Source organism: Salmo salar, chromosome ssa11, assembly GCF_905237065.1.
Source record: "Salmo salar chromosome ssa11, Ssal_v3.1, whole genome shotgun sequence".
Classification (NCBI taxonomy): domain Eukaryota; kingdom Metazoa; phylum Chordata; class Actinopteri; order Salmoniformes; family Salmonidae; genus Salmo; species Salmo salar.
This window is the reverse complement of record NC_059452.1, coordinates 16,972,757-16,995,228: the sequence shown is the minus strand read 5'-3', so window position 1 is coordinate 16,995,228 and position 22,472 is coordinate 16,972,757. Positions and strand designations below refer to the sequence as shown.

At 43.1% G+C, this 22,472-nt stretch overlaps 2 protein-coding genes across 16 annotated transcripts in view; both read left to right on the top strand.

Annotated features, from left to right (window-relative positions):
- Window positions 1-1,844: 1,844 nt before the first annotated feature.
- On the top strand, window positions 1,845-5,655 carry LOC106562137 (G2/mitotic-specific cyclin-B1). 8 transcript variants are annotated; one of them, XM_045689098.1, is made up of 11 exons: window positions 1,845-2,024; window positions 2,182-2,216; window positions 2,817-2,957; window positions 3,358-3,486; window positions 3,585-3,692; window positions 3,891-4,082; window positions 4,255-4,413; window positions 4,499-4,735; window positions 4,942-5,091; window positions 5,274-5,384; window positions 5,475-5,655. In XM_045689098.1, exons 3-11 carry the CDS (start codon window positions 2,880-2,882, stop codon window positions 5,586-5,588), a joined length of 1,278 nt encoding a protein of 425 aa, XP_045545054.1. In that variant the 5' UTR covers window positions 1,845-2,024; window positions 2,182-2,216; window positions 2,817-2,879; the 3' UTR covers window positions 5,589-5,655. The 8 variants fall into 8 exon arrangements, with proteins under 8 accessions (XP_045545054.1, XP_045545057.1, XP_013982248.1 ...); XM_045689101.1 differs by having other exon boundaries at window positions 2,817-2,963; window positions 3,395-3,486; XM_014126773.2 differs by having other exon boundaries at window positions 2,806-2,915.
- Window positions 5,656-7,288: 1,633 nt separating this feature from the next.
- The window catches only part of LOC106562138 (SH2 domain-containing adapter protein F), a 114,718-nt gene continuing 99,534 nt past the window's right edge, over window positions 7,289-22,472 (top strand). For all 8 annotated transcript variants that reach the window (XM_014126783.2, XM_014126778.2, XM_014126781.2 and 5 more), the window contains exon 1: window positions 7,289-7,940. In XM_014126783.2, coding sequence (XP_013982258.1) covers window positions 7,542-7,940 — 399 coding nt within the window. In that variant the 5' untranslated portion in view covers window positions 7,289-7,541. The remainder of the gene's footprint in view (window positions 7,941-22,472) is intronic.

The window sequence follows — 22,472 nt, the reverse complement described above, 5'->3', positions numbered from 1 at the left end:
TTCGGTTACTAGTCCAACACTCTAACCACTAGGCTACCTGCCACCCATATGACACTCTTATCTCTCTATGTATGCTGTGCTAGGTTGGAAGTTGGAACCACAGGTTTATATCACGTTTATATTCATAGCCTCAGTTGCCTGACTTGATTGCTGAGGCAGACTTTGTACAGAGAATATGGAGAATATGGACAGCTGGAAAATATAGACTGTCCATATGCTCCCTCCCTCTCCATGACTGATGTTTAGAGTGGGGTGCTAGCTATGCAGACGTCATGGGTTCAAATCCCACTGGGACCACAAATACATAGTACACATGTAAGTACTCACTGCACAGTAACTAACTTTGGATAAAAGCATCTGCTAAGCAGCTTACATTACTGTATTACATAACAAAAGCTGGTTACAGATCTCAGCTGACTGAGACTGGTCAAGACCTTGTGGCCTCTGGGTTGGCTTAGCAGTGGTAGATATTGATGGCCAGTTCCTTATTTGACCCAGTACTCATTTCTTGTTTGTATGAATGGAGGGTGGAGTGAGATTTGTAGGCTTCAGTGTTGACCTGATATAGAAATGTTTGAATTATTGATGTTTCTCAAAGAGCTCAGTTTGCTAAATAAGAGTATGTTGTTGCATGACTTGAAACTGAAATGCCAGCGACAATACCCAAGTACTCTAGGTAGGAAAACAGTCTGATATTCAGTGTGTGTGTGTGTGTGTGTGTGTGTGTGTGTGTGTGTGTGTGTGTGTGTGTGTGTGTGTGTGTGTGTGTGCGCCTGCATGCCTGTGTGTTCTCGTAGCAGGAGATATGAAGCCTATCAACATAAAGCAGGCTCTGTACTGTAATCTCCCTCTGACTTCTCCAACCACTTACCTTCACATCTGTGTGAACACTGGGGCTTCACAGAGGATCTTAATAACAAAAGCATAAACTGTGTGTCATAATGAAACAATACTGCAAGACCATTGATTTTAATTTTGATCAATTTTTAAAACATCTAAATGCAAACCCATTCATAACACATTTCAAGTGTTACAGGTAACCTATGACTAATTCAAAAGTACAGTGGTAGAAATGATAGGGCAATCAAAAACATGTTTTTACAGATTTATAGGGGGTCTCTGAAAATATCTCTGAAATTCTAAAATATACTCTATGAAAGTGTGAATCATATTAATGATCTAATTTTCATAAACTAGCCCACTATGTTATGATGGGTCTGCAGCCAGGGGCCCAGAGGTCAGGGGCAACGGGAAGTTGTCCTACATGCCTTTCTGTCATCAGGTCCTGTGTGTAAAGCTAGAAGGATGCATTTAGACAGGCAGCCCAATTCTCATATTTTTTTCACTAATTTGCCAAATTTGACCAGTCAAATCAGCTCTGAAAAATATCTGATGTCAAAAGACAAATTAGTGGAAGAAAGATCAGAATTGGGCTGCTTGTCTAAGCGCAGTTGAAGTAGCCTAGCCCTAGATAATTGTTTTTTTATTATGGATTTATGCTGCATTCGTAAAGAAGTAGGAGGTGGGAATTTACCAGTTGTGAAGTCGTAAATGCTTCGCGTGCTTTGAACTCATTGAAGAAACGCCAATTGGCTAATGGCCAACCAGCTGCATAAACCAGAAAACTAAAAGTACAGCTATCATGCTTGTAAATAAATGAGTGTTAACATATATTTTTTAATAGATTGCCTTTTATAAATAATGTTTTGTTTTTGCATTTAACTGCCAAAAATGATATTATCGCGGTAATTTCCTTAATAGGTGATGTCAGAGGTCAGCATAGGGGAGAAGTGGGAGCTCATGCCACGTTCATGTGCTAGTCCGAACTAGAAAAACTCAATTTCTGACTTGCTGACTGGTTAAACACGGCACGTGTATAACTACAACCAGTAAGCAAGTTGAACATTTTAGAGTTTCCTAGTTCCGACTAGTACTTAAACGCGGCATCAGGATTATAGAGGAGTTTCCCACTAGTAATTACCAGTAGGAGGGCAGTTCAAGTGGATCTTTCCCAGTCGTATGCGGTAAATTCCCACATTGTTACACGAATTTAGCATGAGTCTGACCATTTCTAATCAATGGCATTGAACACAGCTGTTGCTGTGAACTCACTACATGGCAGCTGTAAATGTCATTGAATCTCAGTGACGTTGAAACACAGCGCTCTTTGTTCTTTTGCAGGGTTATTGTTCCTTGTGGCTTCTAGAATAACGCAGGTAAGCCACTGTCAATGATTTATATATACACATATTTTGCTGCAGTCGGCTACTGCCAGTGCGAAGTTTGCTACTATTGTTTGCTGTCATAGACTAGACGTACCATAGTAAATGTAAATCCGGGACACTCAAATTATTATGTTACATTTTGGTATGGCTCCATAAGACAAGTTTACTTAAGGAAAAATTGTAAGGAGGGTGTGTGGGAATGTCTAGCAACCCAAAGGTTGCGTGTTCGAATCTCAGACAACGTTAACATTTTAGCTAATTAGCAACTACTATTTAGATACTTTTCAACTACTTAGCATGTTAACTAACCTTAACCCTTAAGTTTAATTCATAGCCTAGCTAACTAAGCCCTACAAATTAGAATTTGTGACATATCATACATGTTGCAAATACTTAACATTGTACGAAATAGATGGACATTCACAATTTTAATACATACCAAATGGAGACAGATTTACTATATCGTTATGTCTACCCCTGAGTCCAGGTCAGTGATTAGCCTATGGGTTTCCATCAACTTTGTTGTTGATGGGCAGGTACAGCGTATTTTATGTTCTGAAGAAGGATACATATTCTATAGATCTGTTTTAGGCGGCCCTAACCAGAAAAGCAAGGCCAGAAGAGACCATTATTACTGCAAAACCTGTCGTCTCAATGCCTTACAACTTGAGGTCCAAATTGCCTGTGAAGGTGACCAATCCTACCTATCAGGAAAAATGTGCAGTTCCAAAGGTGAAGGTATGACTGATGCTTTGATATTTATGGTTAGGCTAATAATGAACTGTCGTTGGTTTTACTGGGGTACAAGAATGTTGTAATTTGTCATGTGGCAGTCTCATCTTGAGGCAATCAACCATTCTTATTTGGCTACTGTGAAGGCACACTGGGATATTTCTATCCCATATGTATGGCCTTAGGTTCTCAAGAGCTAGGATATTTCCTTCTGTTCAGTAGACATTTCACTTAATTTATGCCCATTGGTTATTGAAGAATATGAATGCCTCGTCTTCCACATCTTAACCCAAAATATACATTGCTATTTTAGAATTTGTAAAAATACTTAATAACAAGCCAAGTGATGGGCTACTGTTGGACTGAAACTCACAATTGTGTTTTTAAATGTTGAATTGAGGTCCAGACCAAGTCAGAGGAGAATGTTTCCTTACCAGGAAAACCTGTCATCTCATATGGCCTGAGGTCCAGGGTGCCTTTGGGAAATGTAGCAAGCAAACTGAACAACGCCAAAGGGATTAAAACAAATGTAATAAAAATTCTATTAATAAATTTTCATTACGGTGTGGTTCAGTTTTTGGTGCAACTTTTGAATAATTATCTGCATTTTATTTTCCTGAGAAACAGACGGCTGTTCACGTCAAACCAGCTCAACGTAAGCAGAGCACCACTGAAAGAGTCCATGTTATTTCGAAGGAGAACACTGGGGCTGGCAACTGTGATCTGGTCAGACAGGTGAGATTTTAAGGAGAGAAGGTTGAAGCTGGGCTTGGCTGTAGTTAGATATACCTCACTACTCTTTGTAAAAGTCTCATGTTAATCCAATATGCTAAAATCAGAGTTGTCATCTCTTCTGGATGTTGTGCACTCGTTGTCTGTAGTTCAGCTTCACAGAGAATTCCATCCACTTCTCTATATCTTGTTGTTCTTTAGGCCAAGCACATTCCAGCTGCCCCTGAGGAGCCTCCCAGCCAAGAGGCCACTCGGGACGAGGGGCTCAATGTGCCACAGGCCTTCTCACATGCCCTGCTCAACATCCCAGATGTGGACTCTGCAGACGCGGGCAACTCCTCGCTGTGCAGTGACTATGTGAAGGACATTTACGCTCATCTAAGGAACCTGGAGGTTTTGGACTAATTTCAACTATCTCTCGTTTGTTCTGAGCCTAATTCAATTTCATGTGATTTTATTTGGTTTGTCATAAAGAGGCAACACTGGTTTCCCTTTTTCACTACATTAACCATTATTAGTCAAGGTCCTGTGTCTTGCCACAGACACCTCTCTTAATGTGTGACAGGTTGCCATGGCTATAAAACCATGTTATCTGGAGGGTTGTGATGTGACTGGGAGCATGCGGAGTATTCTAGTTGACTACCTGGTACAGGTCCAGAAGCAGTTCAGACTGCACCAGGAGACTCTCTACATGACTGTTGGGATCATCGACCGCTTTCTCCAGGTAAGGCTTGTTTTTCCTCTGATGGTCGGATACATTTGTTTTACTTTTTGTATTTATTTTTGTATCCATTTTCTCTTTTGCTCAGGACTATCCAGTGCCAAAGAAGTCTCTGCAACTGGTTGGTGTCACTGCGATGCTCATCGCTTCCAAGTACGAGGAAATCGCTCCTCCCGTGGTCAAGGACTTTGCCCATATAACAGACTTCACCTACTCCTGTGCTGAGATATGCTTGATGGAAATGACCATTCTGAAAGCCTTGAACTATGAACTGGGACGACCACCACCAGTTCACTTTCTAAGGAGAGCCGCCAAGGTTGGGAAGGTGAATTTGAAAATGTAATACACATTGTTCAGCTCTCCTGAAGTGAACTCACCCAATTTGCTTCATGCTGTGCATTCCTACTTCCTGTGCTGACAACCTTTTTGTTTATTCCTTAATTGTACTTGCTGACCAGCTATTTAAGTGACCATTGATTCAGAGCCACATAGCAAGAAATGATATTGCATGCCAGTACATTTATCTTCCAGCCTCAGCCTGTTGGTTATGGGCTGGCTAAATACCTGCTGGAGCTGACCCTTCTGGACTATGCCTCAGTTCACTATCCACCATCCCTGACAGCTGCAGCAGCTCTTGCTTTATCATCCAGTATCCTTCATGATTCTGCTGGTTATGAATGGGTCAGTTATGAGCAATGAATATTTTGACATATGTGAAAGTGTATGAAACTAGACACTTCTAAACCATAATCATTAGATCTCTTTGGGTTATGATTACTGATAAAGGTACCGTTATGGAGTGATGTGTCAACAGAACAGTGTTGAAGTTGTCACTGAATTGATACTTAACGTTTGCTCCATAGACCCCAGCCCTGCAGCACTACACGGGCTACACAGAGGTCTCTCTGCTACCTGTGATGCAATGCATTGCCAAGATGCTGGAGCGCTTGAGTGATGGCAGCATGAAACAGTTGGTGAGCCCAGCCTTTAGATGACTTCTAGCCCAGTGATGTACTGTAGGGCCACACGGCAATGTTTAACTCGAACCCTTTTTTTTTCTCCAGTCAATCAAGCAGAAGTATGACAACGTCAAGCTACTCAGGGTCAGCTGTCTCCCAGAGCTGACATCTACCAGGGCTTATGCCTATATTAACAAACTGTCCAACTCTCACTGTTGACACGATTGATTTACCCCATGTTTTTAGCACTTTATAAACTATTTTTAAATAAATCTTTAGTTTTCAATAGTTTGTCTTGATTTTAAAAAGCAAGATTAATGTATGTGATATGTTGTCATGGTAAGCACCACATTGGCATCCACAGCAGACTCATGCATGGGGGGGGGTGTTTAACTAAAAACGAGTGATCAAAGTGAAACGGATGGGATAAAAGGAATTACTCCACCCGCCTTCAAAGTGTATGGCAAGATTTCAGCAAAGGGGGAAAAATACAAAAATAGATCTTCAGTGGATGGCGCTGCTGCCTCTCCCAGGGGCCTTTTCAGGGTTCAACTCCTAGCTGCACATTGTGCTCCTTGCCTGGGGGTGTGGAGTTATTAAATATTGCTTCATAAAAAAACACTGCCTCAGCCTGGGCTTCTGCTAATGTGGGCTGTTGCTGTGATGCGTCGCCATCTAAAGGAAATGAGACTTGTCTGCTCTCTGATTGCAAAGTCAGTTAGTTTACCTCATGATTGCAAGGTCTCTCTGATGGGGCAGCAGACCTTGGAGACTTAGAAAGCGATCCCTCTACCTGTTTTGTGGTAATGCAGTTCCATTCATTCCATTGTCCTCCAAGTAACGCTGAATTGCCCCTATACTTCAGTCTGCTCCTCAATTCCTCCACCTTGGTTGGAAAGTGAGGTGGTGGCAGTGATCCTTTGGCGACGCAGTTCCAGACAAGTACACACAGAATGCAATTTCCAAACTGTGAAAGTTTAGGAGTTTCAATTAAATACTGGTTCTTACAGATTATATTAATTACAGAATTTCCCCTCTGTTTGTGGGAGCGTAGCCCAATGCTCTAGTCTAGATAAACTTTGCTGTAGGGGAAGGATTTGTGGCGAGACTGTAGTGCCTGCACTAACCTTTCTCCTCACTGGTAATTTGCAATGCAATCAGATCAGGCTTCAATGGCCATCGGGAGATGAAAGCAGTCTAGATGAAAGCAGTTTGCATGAGTATGGCATTTTACCCTTAAGTCCAACTGTACTGTAATTGAACAATCCTTGGTCTTGCATACACATGGACACTTGATCCAATGGGGATGGAGAGAGACAAGGAACTCCCATGGTACTGAATGAAGGCAGCCTCCCTGTACTTCACATGATTCTCATCCATGTTAATCATTGAAGGAACATTTTTGGCCCTGTGGTTGTAGTCTAGTTTGTCATTGTGTATTGCACTTCATTTGTACACTAGTCGGCACTGTATGATGGGTCACTTTTCACATGTATTGGCACACAAGTGACCAGGAAGTAGGAATGCACAGGTATGGAGTTCTTGGTATGCTTGCTGTTTACACCTTGGAACAATTATGCTACAGTAATCAGGTCTGCCTGTATGGACTTTTTTTCTAATTCTCTGTGGCTTTTAAATGGGCAAAAGACCCAACCAAGATCTACCACTAAATAGTTTTCCACGCGTTTTTAAACATTTGTAATCCCACATGTTAGTGGCTCGGGACTTTTGACTGAGTTATCCACTGCTGCAGCATATTATTAGGAAACAAACAAGGACAATGTAACGACCTCACGGATATTACAAGTAAAACCAAGCATTTAGTAGGCTAAATTAACATCAGTCCGGTAGGTGGCAGTGGATGTTCTCAGGTATGAGGACAGGGAAACGTATCCCACGCTTGCAAAAGCGCTCTCCCATGTAGCGGAGAGGACTCGCCACAGCCAAGAGCGCTCTGCTGTCAGAGCGAAAGTGTTAGTTGCCGGAGCTCAAAGTCCATGTGGCTGTGTTCTCTTGGTCAGCGCAGTACCCACGGACAGAGTAGGCGCTGTAGAAACAGTTCACAAGCCAGTCGAGGTGACCTATAGAAATACAACGCTCAGGAAAAGAGGTTATTGTCCGGAAAGGTGCAACGAAATATTTAAATAGACTTGTGAGCAATGCACTGGCAGCATGGCCAGATGGTTCAGGGAACACCTAGGATTCAAAACTACCAAAGCACCACCTCCGGCGCCCCCGAAACCGGACTACAGACATTGTCACGCCGCTGTGACCGGTACGCCTGGCTACCAACATCCAAGCCCCGCACAGCCGGACATTCTTGCTGCTTACAAACTACAAAAGGAACTGGACTTCGAAGATCCGTACACGGGAGGAAATATTTCGTTTGGAACTGGTCTGGGCTGTGGGGGGTCACCGGACATAAAGTATGTGTCACCAAAGCACCGGCTGATAAAGGTGGAAACAATCGAGAAAAGCAACTCTGCTCCTGGCAGCGGTATCGTTGCCCAAGCTGTTGGGAACGTTAAATCTCCCACGTCACCGCCTCCCGAAAATGAGAATAAAGAAAAGGTACGTTTTTAAAAATGTATTTTTTCTTTTAGCCTACCTCTCCAATATCCAACACCAGTAACATTGTAGCCTATGTTCCATCATAGCCTACACAACTTTGAACAAGTCTAAATTACAATCTATCCACCTAGGTTCAATTTAAAGGAATGGTTCAATAGTTATGTGATGTGGGTATTTTCACTATTGAAACGCATTTGTTACCATTGAAAGTGGTGGATCAGATCATGTTCCGTTATGTGAGGACATACTCAAACAGGGAATGGATCATTGAAACCGGCAGGACTACACTGAACAAAAATATGAGTGCTACATGCAACAATTAAATATTTTTACTGAGTTCATATAAGGAAATTGGTCAATTGAAATAAATACATTTGTCCCTAATCTATGGATTTCACATGACTGGGAATAGATAGCTTTAAAAAAAATAGGGGCATGGATCAGAAAACCAGTTAGTATCTGGCGTGACCACCATTTGCAGCGCAACACATTTCCTTCCAGTTGATCAGGCTGTTGATTGTTGTCCCACTCCTCTTCAATGGCTGTGTGAAGTTGCTGGATATTGGCGGGAACTGGAACACAAACACAGTCATACATGTCAATCCAGAGCATCCCAAGCTTGCTCAATGGGTGACATATCTGAGTATGAGTATTTACTGCCAGATTCTCTAAAATAATGTTGGATGCGGCTTATGGTAAAGAAATGAACATTTAAAATCTCTGGCAACCGCTCTGGTGGACATTCCTGCAGTCAGAATGCCAATTACACACTCCCTCAACTTGAGACATCTGTGGTATTGTATTTTGTGACAGAACTACACATTTTAGAGTGCCCTTTTATTGTCCCCAGCACAAGTTGCACCTGTGTAATGATCATGCCGTTTAATCAGGATCTTGACAAGTCACACCTGTCAGGTGGATGGATTGTCTTGGCAAAGGAGAAATGCTCACTAAGGGATATAAAGTACATTTGTGTACAAAATTTGTTTTGTGCGTATTCAGATTTTTTGGGATCCTTTATTTCAGCTCATGAAACATGGGACCAACACTTTTAGATGTGTAGTTCTTTCAGGTGTTTATCAATGGCTGGGTGAGTCGGACAGACAGCAGCTGCACAATACATGAAAATCTTTACTGAGCATTTGATTACATTGGATGAAGAAGTGCAGTAGCCTGCATGTGGGTAGGTGAAAGGAAGATGCATGCTGTCTTCAAGTATGACATTTATTACAATATTTTAAACTCTAACCTTTCTGTGAAAGGGATCGTTCTGGATGTTGGCAAAGAAGCCCTTAATCATCATCTTCCCCAGTCAGATGAACACGTGGATCCCATTTTTATTTAATTAGGCAAGTCAATTAAGAACAATTTCTTATTTACAATGTCTCTGCTTCCAGTATGAAAAAACATTCCAATGCCATAAAGGGATCTTTAACAAAACATTCCAGTGCCATAAAATGGGTGTACAAATTGGCCATAACCATTTATTTACCCGAAACGAAAGAGCCTACATCAAGTACACTGAACAAAAATATAAACGCAACATGCAACAATTTCAAAGATTTTACTGAGTTACAGTTCGTGTAAGGAAATCCGTAAATTTAAATAAATTAATTGGGCCCTAATCTATGGATTTCACTGGACTGGGAATACAGATATGCATCTGTTGGTCACAAAAAAAGGTATGGGTGTGGATCATAACCTGTCAGTGTCCGGTGTGACAACCATTTTTACCTCATGCAGCACAATTTGTCTCCTACGCATTGAGATGATCAGGCTGTTGATTGTGGAATGTTGTCCTACTCTTCAACGGTGGTGCGAAGTTGCGGGAACTGGAACATGCTGTTCATCCAGGGCATCCCAAATATACTGAATCGGTGACATGTCTGGTGAGTATGCAGGCCATGGAAGAACTGGGGCATTTTCAGCTTACAGATCAGATGTACATGTTCCATCATGTGGGGACTTATTCAAACAGGGAATGGATCGTTGAAACCGGCAGAAGTACACAGTGTATATTTCACTGTTCTCTCACACCTTTGAACTGGGCCTGTGTGAAGGTGCCCAAGTGCACGTTTTGAAATAATCCAGACCAGGTTCATTCAACTCTCTGCTCACCAAGCAACATCTACACTTTTACAACTCTGTCATCTCTACCCTAGTCTACTCTTGTCCCTGTCATCAACAGAAATGGTGTGTGGTCCAGAGATGGATGGGAAGAATTCTTATGCAGTCAGTCAGTGTACACCACGTGCCTTGAAGCCTACTGCTTTTTAGGAACACACTGGTTCATTGGAAGAAACCTGAGACATTCAATGTCAGTGAGGTTAAGTAAGAGTGTGATTCTGTTTATGAATGTACATGCCTCCCCTTCCAGCGCTGGCAGGAGAGGAGGACCCAGGAAAAGCACAAGTGTGTGTGTGTGTGTGTGTGTGTGTGTGAGAGAGAGAGAGAAAAAGTGCAGAAGTATTTCTCAACATTGCCAACACCCATTCTGCATAACTCAGTCTACTACTCCCTGTTCTGAAACACTAACTAATCACCTGTTGCCAGGTATTTGTTTACTCAAGCTTACTACGTCAGACAATATCATAGTAGTTTAGTTAGAGCACAGCCAAAACCTTATGCAAGTATGCAAAGTAGTGCTGCACATTTACAATTCTGTTATGAAATTCCGTAGTCCCTTAAACAGGTTACTTCCTCTCTCCACACTTCCTGTTGTAAGGTTCGGTCTGTTCAGTGTTGTGGGTGCCTGCCTGCCATTCCATAGGAGCTTTTCTGTTTCAGTTCAGCTAGTGGTCATAAAATATGCCAGTAAGCAGTGTCGTACAGCAAAGGAACATGCCAATTGGCAAGCTTGAAAAACCTCCATATAATAATTGGACAGTGATTTGTGTATTCAGAAATGGTCTTTTAATTTCTGAAAGTAGTTTCTTGTATGCAGTTGTCATCACATTCAACAATGCAGTGTTTTTGGATTTTATGATAAACAATGTTCCAGAGCTGACCAAATTAAAATAACAGGAAACTGAAGACTGTTTCCTCACAGCAACTGACTGCTGTTGGCTAATTAAACAGATTACCGCTGTCTCCTGTTAATTGGAGTTTATTTTGATCTTGGTTGTAAATTAGGGATGGCATTCCCAAGCAGGAAAATACTGTTGCCTCTGTCTCTCCCCCCCCCTTTTTTGTTGTTGTTGCAATGGGCACTGAGCACATGTTGGAGGAGCTGGTAGCCAGGCAGATTGTTCTGTAACATGGTTTAAAAATGTTGCATTCTCAAACATGAACATGATGATATGCTGAAATTGTATCACATCCATGTGAAGGGTGGGTGAGTTAGAAGTATTCTGGTTCAGAAGACTGGATTTTTGTTTAGTACTGTGGTGAAATGTGAGGGGGGAGTAATAAAAGAGAGCAGACAGTCCCCACGAGAGTTTAATCACTAGGCAACACAGGCCTTCAACCTTACACATGCTGGCTTTTCCGACAGACAGGCCAAGGTAATGTTGTCAGGTACTGTTCCAGAAGGATCTATTGTCTATACCCCTGTAGGGTCTGTCTGCTGAGATGCAAAACTGACGTTGGTGTAGTGAGAGACCCCAAGTGTGATGGTTATGAAACGACATGTAGAATAGCCTATTCCTTTTCCAGGAGAACTACCTGTAGAAGCAACTAGGCTTATCAGGTATTACGCTGTATGTACTACACAAGTATTCCACTTGTTGTGGATTTGTTTTTCGAAGACGGTCAACATAATTTTGTCAGTTTTGATGGTGAGGATTTTCTAATATAATAGCACTAGCCTCTGCCCTTGTCAAAATGCAGCTGATGATATGACTGTTCCTCATCTTTTGATAACGGAATTAGAAAACAAAGCATCACTGTTACCAAACTTTAACTGCACTGTTCTTCAAGTAAACGTGTTTTTGTAAAGTTTTCTGTTAATTGTTCAAAGTAGTCCTTGTGCATAGAGTTGTATGGTTTGTGTAACTTTGCAACCAAAGGTTTTTGTTTGACATACATTTCAAAGTGAAAAATTTGAGTCTCAGCATCACTCTGTTACCGTGGAATTGCCCCCTACCAACAACCCAGATGTGTAAAATCCTTGCTGCACCCTTACTGTGAGAACATATGATTTTCAGCTGGTAAAACGGTAACCGGTATGTGTTTTCTTTTCAGATACAGAGGAGGGGTGGTGTAGACAGGCTTTGAGTGTCAGGCAGTTTCATCTGATAATGCTGAATTTCCAAACAGCCTTGTTCTGACATGAGCTGTTATTTATTAAGATATTTTACAGTTTGTAACGTAGTGGCATATCAAGGCATGTATTATTCTTAGTTTAGGCCTACAACACATCAAAGAATGCTAGGATTCTGATCTTAATTGCATTTCTTCCACTGAACATGATCTATAGTAGATCTCACAATCCTATTTATGGACACTATACAGGAACTTAATAGGCTAGTCAATTGTACTGGCTGGAGTGAAGTGTTTGAATGCTGACTATAGGAGGAGCAAGAGCTAGGAAGAGAGGACCACACCACTGTCTTGTTACAGACCCAGCCCCATTGATGTTTTAATTACTTGACTAGTGGATGCTAATTATATAACTGCTTATCTAATGCTTGTGCTGCCAATAGCAGTCTATACTGTCTAGTGTTTTGTCTAATCTCAACCCTCCAAAGTTTTTTCATTCAGTTCAAATTGTATGTGTGTGTGTGGGGGGGGGGTGGGGGTGGGGGGGTGAAAGCCTTAGTTCATCAATGTATGGTGACTACATGAGACTTAGGCCTGCCCCATTATGTCCATTCTGATGGACTTTTATGACGACGAGCACGTAGGAGCCAGCCGCAGGTAAGAGCACCAGCTTGATAGTTTATTTTTAACGTGTTGTTTTCCTGTTTTATAACAACAAGACCTTCATGGTAGAGTGAGTAGAGGGAGATGATCTGTTATTATCCAGCTAATTAAATGCTCTCATCATCATCGCTCTTCCCCCTGGCATGGTCTGCTCCACTCGACTCTGCACTAACTAACTTCTCAAGGGCACATGAAAGTGATGCCAGGCACAGTTTATGAAATGTGTAAACAAAAATAATACTGCATAACAGTCTCCCTTGTAAAGTCATGTTGCTAAATATATTGCTGTGTGGCTTTATGAATTCATAAACTGTCCTAGACACCAGGGTTGCCCTGGCCTTGAGACCCTATGCAGCAGTGTTTTAGCCACGTTATAGTTCCCACCATGGCCCACTGAAGCCGTTGAGTGAATGGGGCCTCTGAGTCCATAAGCCAGTTTCCGTACACTATGTGTAGAATCATGCAGTATAGGATCATAAACACAATATAGGCAGCTGTCCCACAGCCAGCTGAGACATTAGATTTGACAGATTTATTGCGTGGTTGTTTCCTTTTCCTTCCATGTACTTTTCAACAGCCTTTGACTCAGATGTTCATAAAGTCAAGTGATGCATTAGCAGCCAGGGAGACCATGGCTTATTTGTTTTGTCGTTTACATGTTCTATTCCTGTCCTTGAGACCTATTCCTGTCTCAATTGCCAATCTCGGTTGTTCATCTCAAAATCCCATTTTTACTCATTCTTTCATTTCTATGCTTTGTTTTGCCCTGCATACGCATGGCGTTTCTCTACATGTATATTTGAGCGTGTTGGAATGATGACTGCTACAAGTGGGCATCAGCTGCCTGAGCCTCCCCAACGTTCCCCAGACCAGATCACATCTCAGCTGGCTGAGCCTCCCCAACGTTCCCCAGACCAGATCATATCTCAGCTGGCTGAGCCTACCCAACGTTCCCCAGACCAGATCACATCTCAGCTGGCTGAGCCTCCCCAACGTTCCCCAGACCAGATCACATCTCAGCTGCCTGAGCCTCCCCAACGTTCCCCAGACCAGATCACATCTCAGCTGGCTGAGCCTCCCCAACGTTCCCCAGCCCAGATCACATCTCAGCTGGCTGAGCCTCCCCAACGTTCCCCAGCCCAGATCACATCTCAGCTGCCTGAGCCTCCCCAATGTTCCCCAGCCCAGATCACATCTCAGCTGCCTGAACCTCCCCAACGTTCCCCAGCCCAGATCACATCTCAGCTGCCTGGACCTCCCCAATGCTCCCCAGCCCAGATCACATCTTAGCTGCCTGGACTTCCCCAACGCTCCCCAGCCCAGATCACATCTCAGCTGCCTGAACCTCCCCAACGCTCCCCAGCCCAGATCACATCTCAGATAATGGAATCAGAGCAGGCGCTGTGAGCCAATCAGGTGTTCTTTAGCCGAGTCCTTGAAGGGACAGTTGTGTGTAATTAGCTTACGAGTAGCGTCTCAACAGCGCGTGGGGGTTTGAACCGACGCTCTTTAATTTCCCATGGAATAAACATGCTGCGGCTTTACCGCGCGTCCCTTTGTCTTTCGCTATCTGTTCTAATCTGGTTTGATGTTTGATGGTCTGATTGAATTTGTGTGTGTTTTCCCTCCAGCAGGTGTGTGTGTGTGTGTGTGTGTGTGTGTGTGTGTGTGTGTGTGTGTGTGTGTGTGTGTGTGTGTGTGTGTGTGGTGTGTGGGTAAATCAAGGCTGTTTGACTGGCCTATAGATTAGCAGTGCTTGGTGTTCTGAACTTTCCTCATCTTCATTCCCTCACTATCTCAAAGCCTTGCTTTAAAGCCTTGACTCTGGCATTCCTCTCTTCAGGGAATGCGGTTAGCTCTTTTGTTGTTCTGTTTTCTACTCTGCTCCTCTCTCAGTCCTTGTAGTGATAGGAGAAATGTCAGACGTAAACACTACCCGGGCATCTGACCTACTGGACGGGCACCAGAATCCATCATGTGATGCGTGGGTGTCTCTAGATGTATGAGCAGTCTCATACCTGTTTTACTATCGGATGGAAGCTGACAGGTTCTGATAGCTGGCTTTAGCTGAATGTCAGAGCATTACAGGAAGTGCACTTCTCCTCCCACTCCCACCTCCACACAAACACACGCCTGTTTACTTACACTGTATCGCCAAGGAAGAAGTCTGAAAGGAATTGCTTTCTAAGTGTCAAACCTGAAAGGGGTTGTAATTGCTGCTTAATTGTCTTCTCGGTGAAAGTCATTTCCAGATATAACACCCATGGGAGGTTAAATGTTCTCTTTCATTCTTAAAGGGATATTTCTGGTACACATGGAATATGGTCCAGTCAAACAGAGTAGAGGGCACAGAGTACAGTAGAAGTTAAAACATGCTGACCCTTTACTTTTAACGCTCAACCGAGTTTTAAGAACACTAACTATACAGTTTAAAAAACAAGTATGAGTTCATGATGACCAGAAAGCCTAGATAGCGATACTTTGTGGAATTGAAAGCTAGTTAGATCCATGGTGGGGTACAACATTTAGATTTTTCATGAAAGATTAACAATAAATGTTTTATTGATATGTTCACTGGGTATGTTTCACAAGAAAATGAATACTTTCCACATTATGATAATTGATTAAAAAAAAAACTAGTTGTTGGTTGCTATGGATATGCTGCCCCATAATCCCAGCTGAGCCTGGTCTAAGATGATTGCTTTGGCGCAGCATCTCCTTGTAGTCCAGTTAGAGGACTGTTGGGTAGTTATCAATCATGTTATTGTTTTCTGAAGTGTCCAAAAGGGCCATCCATTTGTTGAACTCTTCAAGGTATCCCAGCTGCCTTGGCAACTGCCACTATTGTATTCCAGAAGCAGATCATGCATTTCCAGGTGGACTAGGCAGCCATGTTTTTTTTTCTCTCCAAACAACAATACCCTTTTGTGATGTTTTATGGGTGTATCATATTCTGTCCTTAACAGTTGCACAGGGAATCAGTTAGGATATGCTTTCTAGATTCCCATGGCCCAGGCAGGAATCCTGGAAGAGTTCTTTAGGAGGAAGGAACCTAGAGCTCTGCTGGTGCTGGGCCAACACAGCTAACTTTAATTACACCCCGCCTCAACCCACCAGGATGATGTCATTCCGCATGGGGAAGATGACAACACGACAGGATCACATGGAGGAACCACATGAGGACAAAACTCAGTTGTGAAATGTTGATCTGGTCAGGAAAGAGATTATGCATTGATATTGATGTGGACTGTTTGTAGAGGTTTATACAACTTTATAACGACATGAATTGACTGTTTTTGAAAGCTGAATGATGCATAGCATACCTAATTCTCTAAATCCTGAGTAGCATATGGTGTATGACTAGAGGTTTACAATAGGTTAAGAGGAGTCTTCACCTGCTTTTAGCGGTTAGAGCGTTGGGCCAGTGACCAAGAAGTCGCTGGTTCGAATACCCAAGCTGACAAGGTGAAAAATCTGTCGACGTTCCCTTGAGCCAGGAACTTAACCCTAATTTGTTCCAGGGGCACCGTACTTCTATGGCTAACCCTGTAAAACAACACATTTCACTGCACCTATCTGTTGTAAGTCACAATAAAACATCTTGTTGAGACGGGATGACAAGTTAACCAATTTAACACAATGGCAAAGTTTTAATGAATTAAACCCCCCCCCAAAAAATATATTTTTATTTAACTAAGAAAGTCAGTTAAGAACAAATTGTTATTTACAATGACAGCCTGTCAGGGAATAGTGGGTTAACTGCCTTGTTCAGGGGCAGAGCAACATATTTTTACCTTGTCAGCTTGAGGATTCAATCTAACAGTCTTTTGGTTTTTATTTTACTAGGCAAGTCAGTTAAGAACAAATTCTTATTTTCAATGACGGCCAAGGAACAGTGGGTTAACTGCCTTGTTCAGGGGCAGAACGACAGATTTGTACCTTGTCAGCTCAGGGATTTGAACTTGCAACCTTTCGGTTACTGGCCGAACGCTCTAACCACTAGGCTACCTGCATTAAGACATTTCCCTTCTCTTTTTTTCCCTAAAGAGGGTTACTGTAGCTGTTCCACTGTGTATTTCTCTAGGCTTTCAGCTGTATAACCTGCATGGTTCATGTGAACCCAACAGGTCACATAATGCCTGGCCCTGTATGCAGGCAGTTATTGGCCACTGGAGTCAGGAGAGTTGTCAGTGGACACATGGCACTGTTTTGTTTAATGACGCGGTGTAGTAGAGCCTGTAAGGGAAGCCCTGGTTGGTGAGCACAACGTCAGACACTGATTTTAAAGGAACCAAATTGAGCCCTGAGGTTTCATTCCATCTAGGGCACGTACAGAAAGCCTGTGTGAAGCACTGGTATCTTTAACCGGTATCTTTAACCGCCCCACTGGTGGCTAACAGAAGGACAGCCCTTAACCTCAACTCTGAGTACACCAAACACTGCTGATCTTCCCATGTAGTTAGCCATATTTGACCTATGCTGGGTTTTCTGTGTGTAGAACATAGGCATTATCCCATGGTGTTTTAGATGTAGTGTAGAGGGGAGTTAAGCTGCACTGTTTCTCTATTTACTATCCGGGAGGTAGAGTGGAGCTCTTCCTTCACAGTGGAGCTGACCTATGACCTGTGCTCACTGACAGGTGCTGAGGCTGGAGTGTGTGTGTGTGTGCCAGTGGGGTCGTGGTTTCCATAGCCACAGGCACCGCCGGGGAACTGGCCAAACCTCTCATTATAGACTGAATGGGCACTGATGTCTCTCCAGGGCTTCGTAGGACACAGATCTTGTTAGGGGTAAGGTTAGAGAGTTTGCCCTGCTGTTTTCCCTTCTGTAATATCCTATAGTTACTACTGTTTGACATGTAACATTTGTTTTATTACTCTGTCTCTAGGTGTAGGCCTAATATAGTTCAGCCACCATATAAATTGCTTGGTGCAGTGATTGGACCAAAGGTAAAGCAACCAGGCCACTGACTGTCTGCTTTTGTTTGGTGGAAAATAAAGAACAAGAGGGTTGCTCCAGGATTAAGGAAGTGCTCCCTTCCTGACGGGAAGTGTTTACAACTTGGTGACATTCCCTTTTGACTGGGGCTGGGCAAGTCTCCGCTAGCTCGCCACTCTCAAACAGTCTGGGAATGTTGACTCTGCTCTTGCATCTGTGCTAAAATATAACCAGGCAGGGTTAATATTTCCTCATGCTGCAGCTTGAGAACTGTACTGGCAAGGGGTTTGTGATTGTGACATTGTACTGTCAATACAAAGCTGTGGTGTCGTGTTCTGTTAGGGACCTCCTAGTCAGGTCAGGCTGCAGTGAATTCCGTGTAAAGACTCCTTCCCTCTCTTCTGCTATGGGAGGTGGAAAGCCCCATAGCGATGGCAGGGTGACAGACTCCACCCTGCCTGCCTGCAAGTTCTATTGACAGTCTCCGAGCTGTTGGGTTTGACGTGCCGCGTTCTCTGTACACGCTCGCCACACAAAGGCTATCTGAGGCCACGTCGCTTCCGACCGCAATCAAGTCATCCTACTCACATCAAACTTCCCTGCTTTGTTTATGAACTGCTGGCTCCTGGGCCTGCCTCGTTTTGTTTTCCCTACTCTATATAAATCACACACCCAAATCAAAAGGTCATGCCCACTGGATTCACATTGTTGTTTTTATGTCAAGCGTTACTTTTCGTAGTTATGTCATTTTTGTCTCCTGCCCCCTTCCCTAGCATAGCAAACTACAATTTACCAAAGGCTGTTTCTTGCAAACAAAACTACTGTAAGTCTGTGTGTGTGTGTGTGTGTGTGTGTGCGCCTCAGCCTTTTATGTCTCTAGTGGATCAACAACTGGCCCATTCCTCCACACAACTTAACCACCAGTCCCTCTTCCTTAAATTCAAAGAGTCATACATCTATTTCAGAGGGAAAGAGAGCAGAGAAAGGAAATTGGATTTTGTCAAGCGTATCCTCAAGTGTTAATCTTGAATATCTGCTGAATATGAACAGTGCCTGAATGTGGGCCAGCCACCCTCCAGCCGAGGTCCTCCGTGTGCTATAAGGGCTCTCTGGGGAGAAGGTGGGACTTAGTCACACTTGAATGCACAGAGAACTGAAAGAGTTGAAGAGACATTCTTTCATAGAAAGGGATGATCGGCTAAAAAAGGGAATAAAATAGGGGATTGTACAGAAAAGGTAGAGTACAGCAGGTATTCCTGTGAGACTAGGAGGATGGTGAAGCATTGCGCCTGGGTTTCTGGCCTGACGTTAGGTGATATTACATTAGAAGTAGAGAAGCACCTGTTCAGGCTCAGTAAGCTCAAATGAAATGAAAATGGTTCATTTATTTATTATTATGATTATTTTTAAGGCTCAGCCTCAGTGAGTAGCCTGCTGCTCTGCTGTCCAAATTGTTTTCCTGTTCATGCCACGTGGCTCTTGGTTCTGCGTTACGCAATATGTGTTGTGTCACTCGGGTTTCTAGAACCTTGGAATGAGAATAGAAAGTGCTTTAAAAAAACCAAAAAACAATACAGAACAAGTTTGTGCAGCAGCTCCCTGGTAACATTTTGAGGACCCATATGCCATTGTCAGAGCAACGACTTGCGACCTTGACTCTCACTTCAGGGATAAAGAGAAAATACGGAAAGCTGATACTGTGGCAGACTGTCAGCGTAACATTCTTTTGTCACTAACTTTCAACTGCATTGGTAAAACATCCTCACAAATGTTGAATGCATTGTTCATAGCAGGAAAATCCAGTTTTTTTCTGAAGGGATCATCAGCGTGACATGAAGGTACAGATCTTCAGTATAAGTATATTATCATGAGCGTATCAGCCCTCCGCAGATGATCAAAATGATTTACAGTGTGACTAGTGTGGCTGTCCTTCCTGTGTGTGGGAAAACATGACTCCTGTGAGGTCTGAATAGCCCTGCCTGCTGCATAACCTATATCCCACTCACAAGTGTAGGAGGGGAACACTGCACACAGTGGTGTGATGTACCTCTCTTATCTCAAGGCGAAGTGTCAAGTGCTGCTCTCTTTTCTCCCATTTTTATAATGCAGCTCTGATGTTTTTCTCGCTGTGACACTGCCCTGTGTTGCAGGGTATTGGTGTCACTGTCGTTGCGTCTAGATGTGTTCCCATGCAAAGTATATGATCAATGACGCACTAAACCACATCTCCATGTGCCAAAAGAGCGGGCTTTTCCCGGCTGCCGTGTGAAAAGCCGCCCCACATGTGCAGCAGCCCAGAGATCTACAGAAGCCTGTTTTATGTGGTCTGAATCTTTAACGAGACCTAATAAATAGGTTAACATGAAAAAGTGTGAGCTGTGCTTTGAACAACACAGATGTCTGACTGGGGGAAAGACCGAGAGACACGTGAGAGTGATGGCTGAACACATTGGAGTGCAAAGAAGGGAGATGCTAGAACGGATCCCCTCACCACAGGGAGCATGCTGGTTGAAGTAGCATGTGCTGCACTCTTTCCTAAATCCTCACTCCCTTAAAGCAAGTCATCTATGACTGGGGAAATGCATGTTTGGGAGATGTTGGGGAGAAGGGAGGTCTAAATATGTTTTCTTTTGTACCCAGTGTCACCACATGTACTAATTATCTATAATCTGAACAGCAGAATAGGTTCTTGAACGCTTTGTTTCTCTACAAATTGTTTCTCTACAGGTCTTCTCTTGCCATTAATATTTGTCTCTTTTTTTCAGCCTTTACTAAACAAGCAACATGCTTTAACCTCGGAACATTGAGTCTGAGAGTGCTTTAATAAGGCTAAAAGCAAAGCTGACAAATTAATTCAGCTGCAAGGAGACAAACATGATTTCACTTTACTTATGAGAAGTGCTCTCCTCCACTTAGCATTGCTCTACTGTAGCTTCTATTGCTTGTGGCTGATTGAAAACAATGGGTACTCATGGAAAACATCCATTTGATTAGCTAGCAGCTATCTTCCCTGGCTCTTAAGTAGGCATTCAGGGTTGGCGTTGCCACGTCCTTGTTGAGGCCCATAGAGCCACATGCTGATTCCCAGGCCAACAACCCTGGTCTATTAGGAGATGTTGTAATAAAGTTTCATTAACGTCAGAGCTGTATAGTGGGAAAGCTCCATCTATACTGTCTTTTCACTCGTTTGAGAGGAATATAGCCCCCAGGTGGAATCATGCTTCTCAATCGGGGTTCCATTGAGTCCTAACCAGATTTCCTCTCCCATCTGTGAATCATACAAGTATCTTATTGATAGTAGCTGTATTGTGTCAACAACAGAGGTTGCAATTGGTTCTGCTTTGGTAAATTGCCTTGTGGCAATGTTTGATGCCAAGCTGTTAGCTTCAGATGACTGGAACTGAGCTGAGTGCATGTATCCTGTATTTCTAGTTGAAGATAAGTTGGAGCAGTCAGCAATAGGCAGTGTGATGTTATCTGTTGTTAAATTTCCCTTTTAAAATTAATATTTGTCTAAACAGGAGTGTAAACATGCTGGAGTGTAAACAGTTCTGATATCATTTTTTCAAACTTAAGAACAAAAGAGTTATGGCAGCAAAAAAGAGCCCTTTGAAACGCCCTAATTCAATCGAGCAGCTAAGCCCTGAGTTGTATTAGGTTATCAGTGGCTCAAATTCCCTGTGGCGTGGAGACATAAATCACAAATGCCAGTCCCTTTTTTCCCCCTCCCCTCCTCCTCCCCTCAGCCCCCAATAGCTCTGACATCCCTCATCCTTTCTGGACAAGCTGTGACATTTGTCACATTTCCGTGTAACGTCTCCACAGTACATGACTGTCACCAGTCGTTCAGGTGGCTACTCAGATGGCTGGCAGGGCCGCTGGCTGTCATATTAGACACGCACGCACACACATGACTATCTGGTGCATCCAATGGTAGTTTACTTTTGTTATTATTTGTTTTTTAGTGTTTATAGCTTGAGGAGTTGGATTTTGCTTATAAAATGTCAATGACGGAATGGCATAGTTATCTCAATAAAGTTTGAATGTGGGGGGGGAAGCTATACATTGATGCAGCATACTGCCAAAACCCTATCATCCTATACGATGACCACAAACGAAGACTTTAATGTTCTTCCTTTTATGGCCCCAGATGCTCTATATGATAATTGCCTGTTAGATCCACTTGGTCTGCATGTGATGGTGTGGGAGAAAGAAGATTGGTCTATTTTCCTAGTTCTAACGTCCTACAATCTAAGCTAGATTCCCTCAATCTCACACAAATGATCAAGGAACCTACCAGGTACAACCCCAAATCCGTAAACATGGGCACCCTCATAGATATCATCCTGACCAACTTGCCCTCCAAATACACCTCTGCTGTTTTCAACCATGATCTCAGCGATCACTGCCTCATTGCCTGCGTCCATTATGGGTCCGCGGTCAAACGACCACCCCTCATCACTGTCAAACGCTCCCTAAAACACTTCTGCGAGTAGGCCTTTCTAATCGACCTGGCCCGGGTATCCTGGAAGGATATTGACCTCATCCTGTCATGAGAGGATGCCTGGTTGTTCTTTAAAAGTGCTTTCCTCACCATCTTAAATAAGCATGCCCCTTTCAAAAAATGTAGAACTAAGAACAGATATAGTCCTTGGTTCACTTCAGACTTGACAGCCCTTGACCAGCACAAAAACACCCTGTGGCATACTGCACTAGCTTTGAATAGTGCCC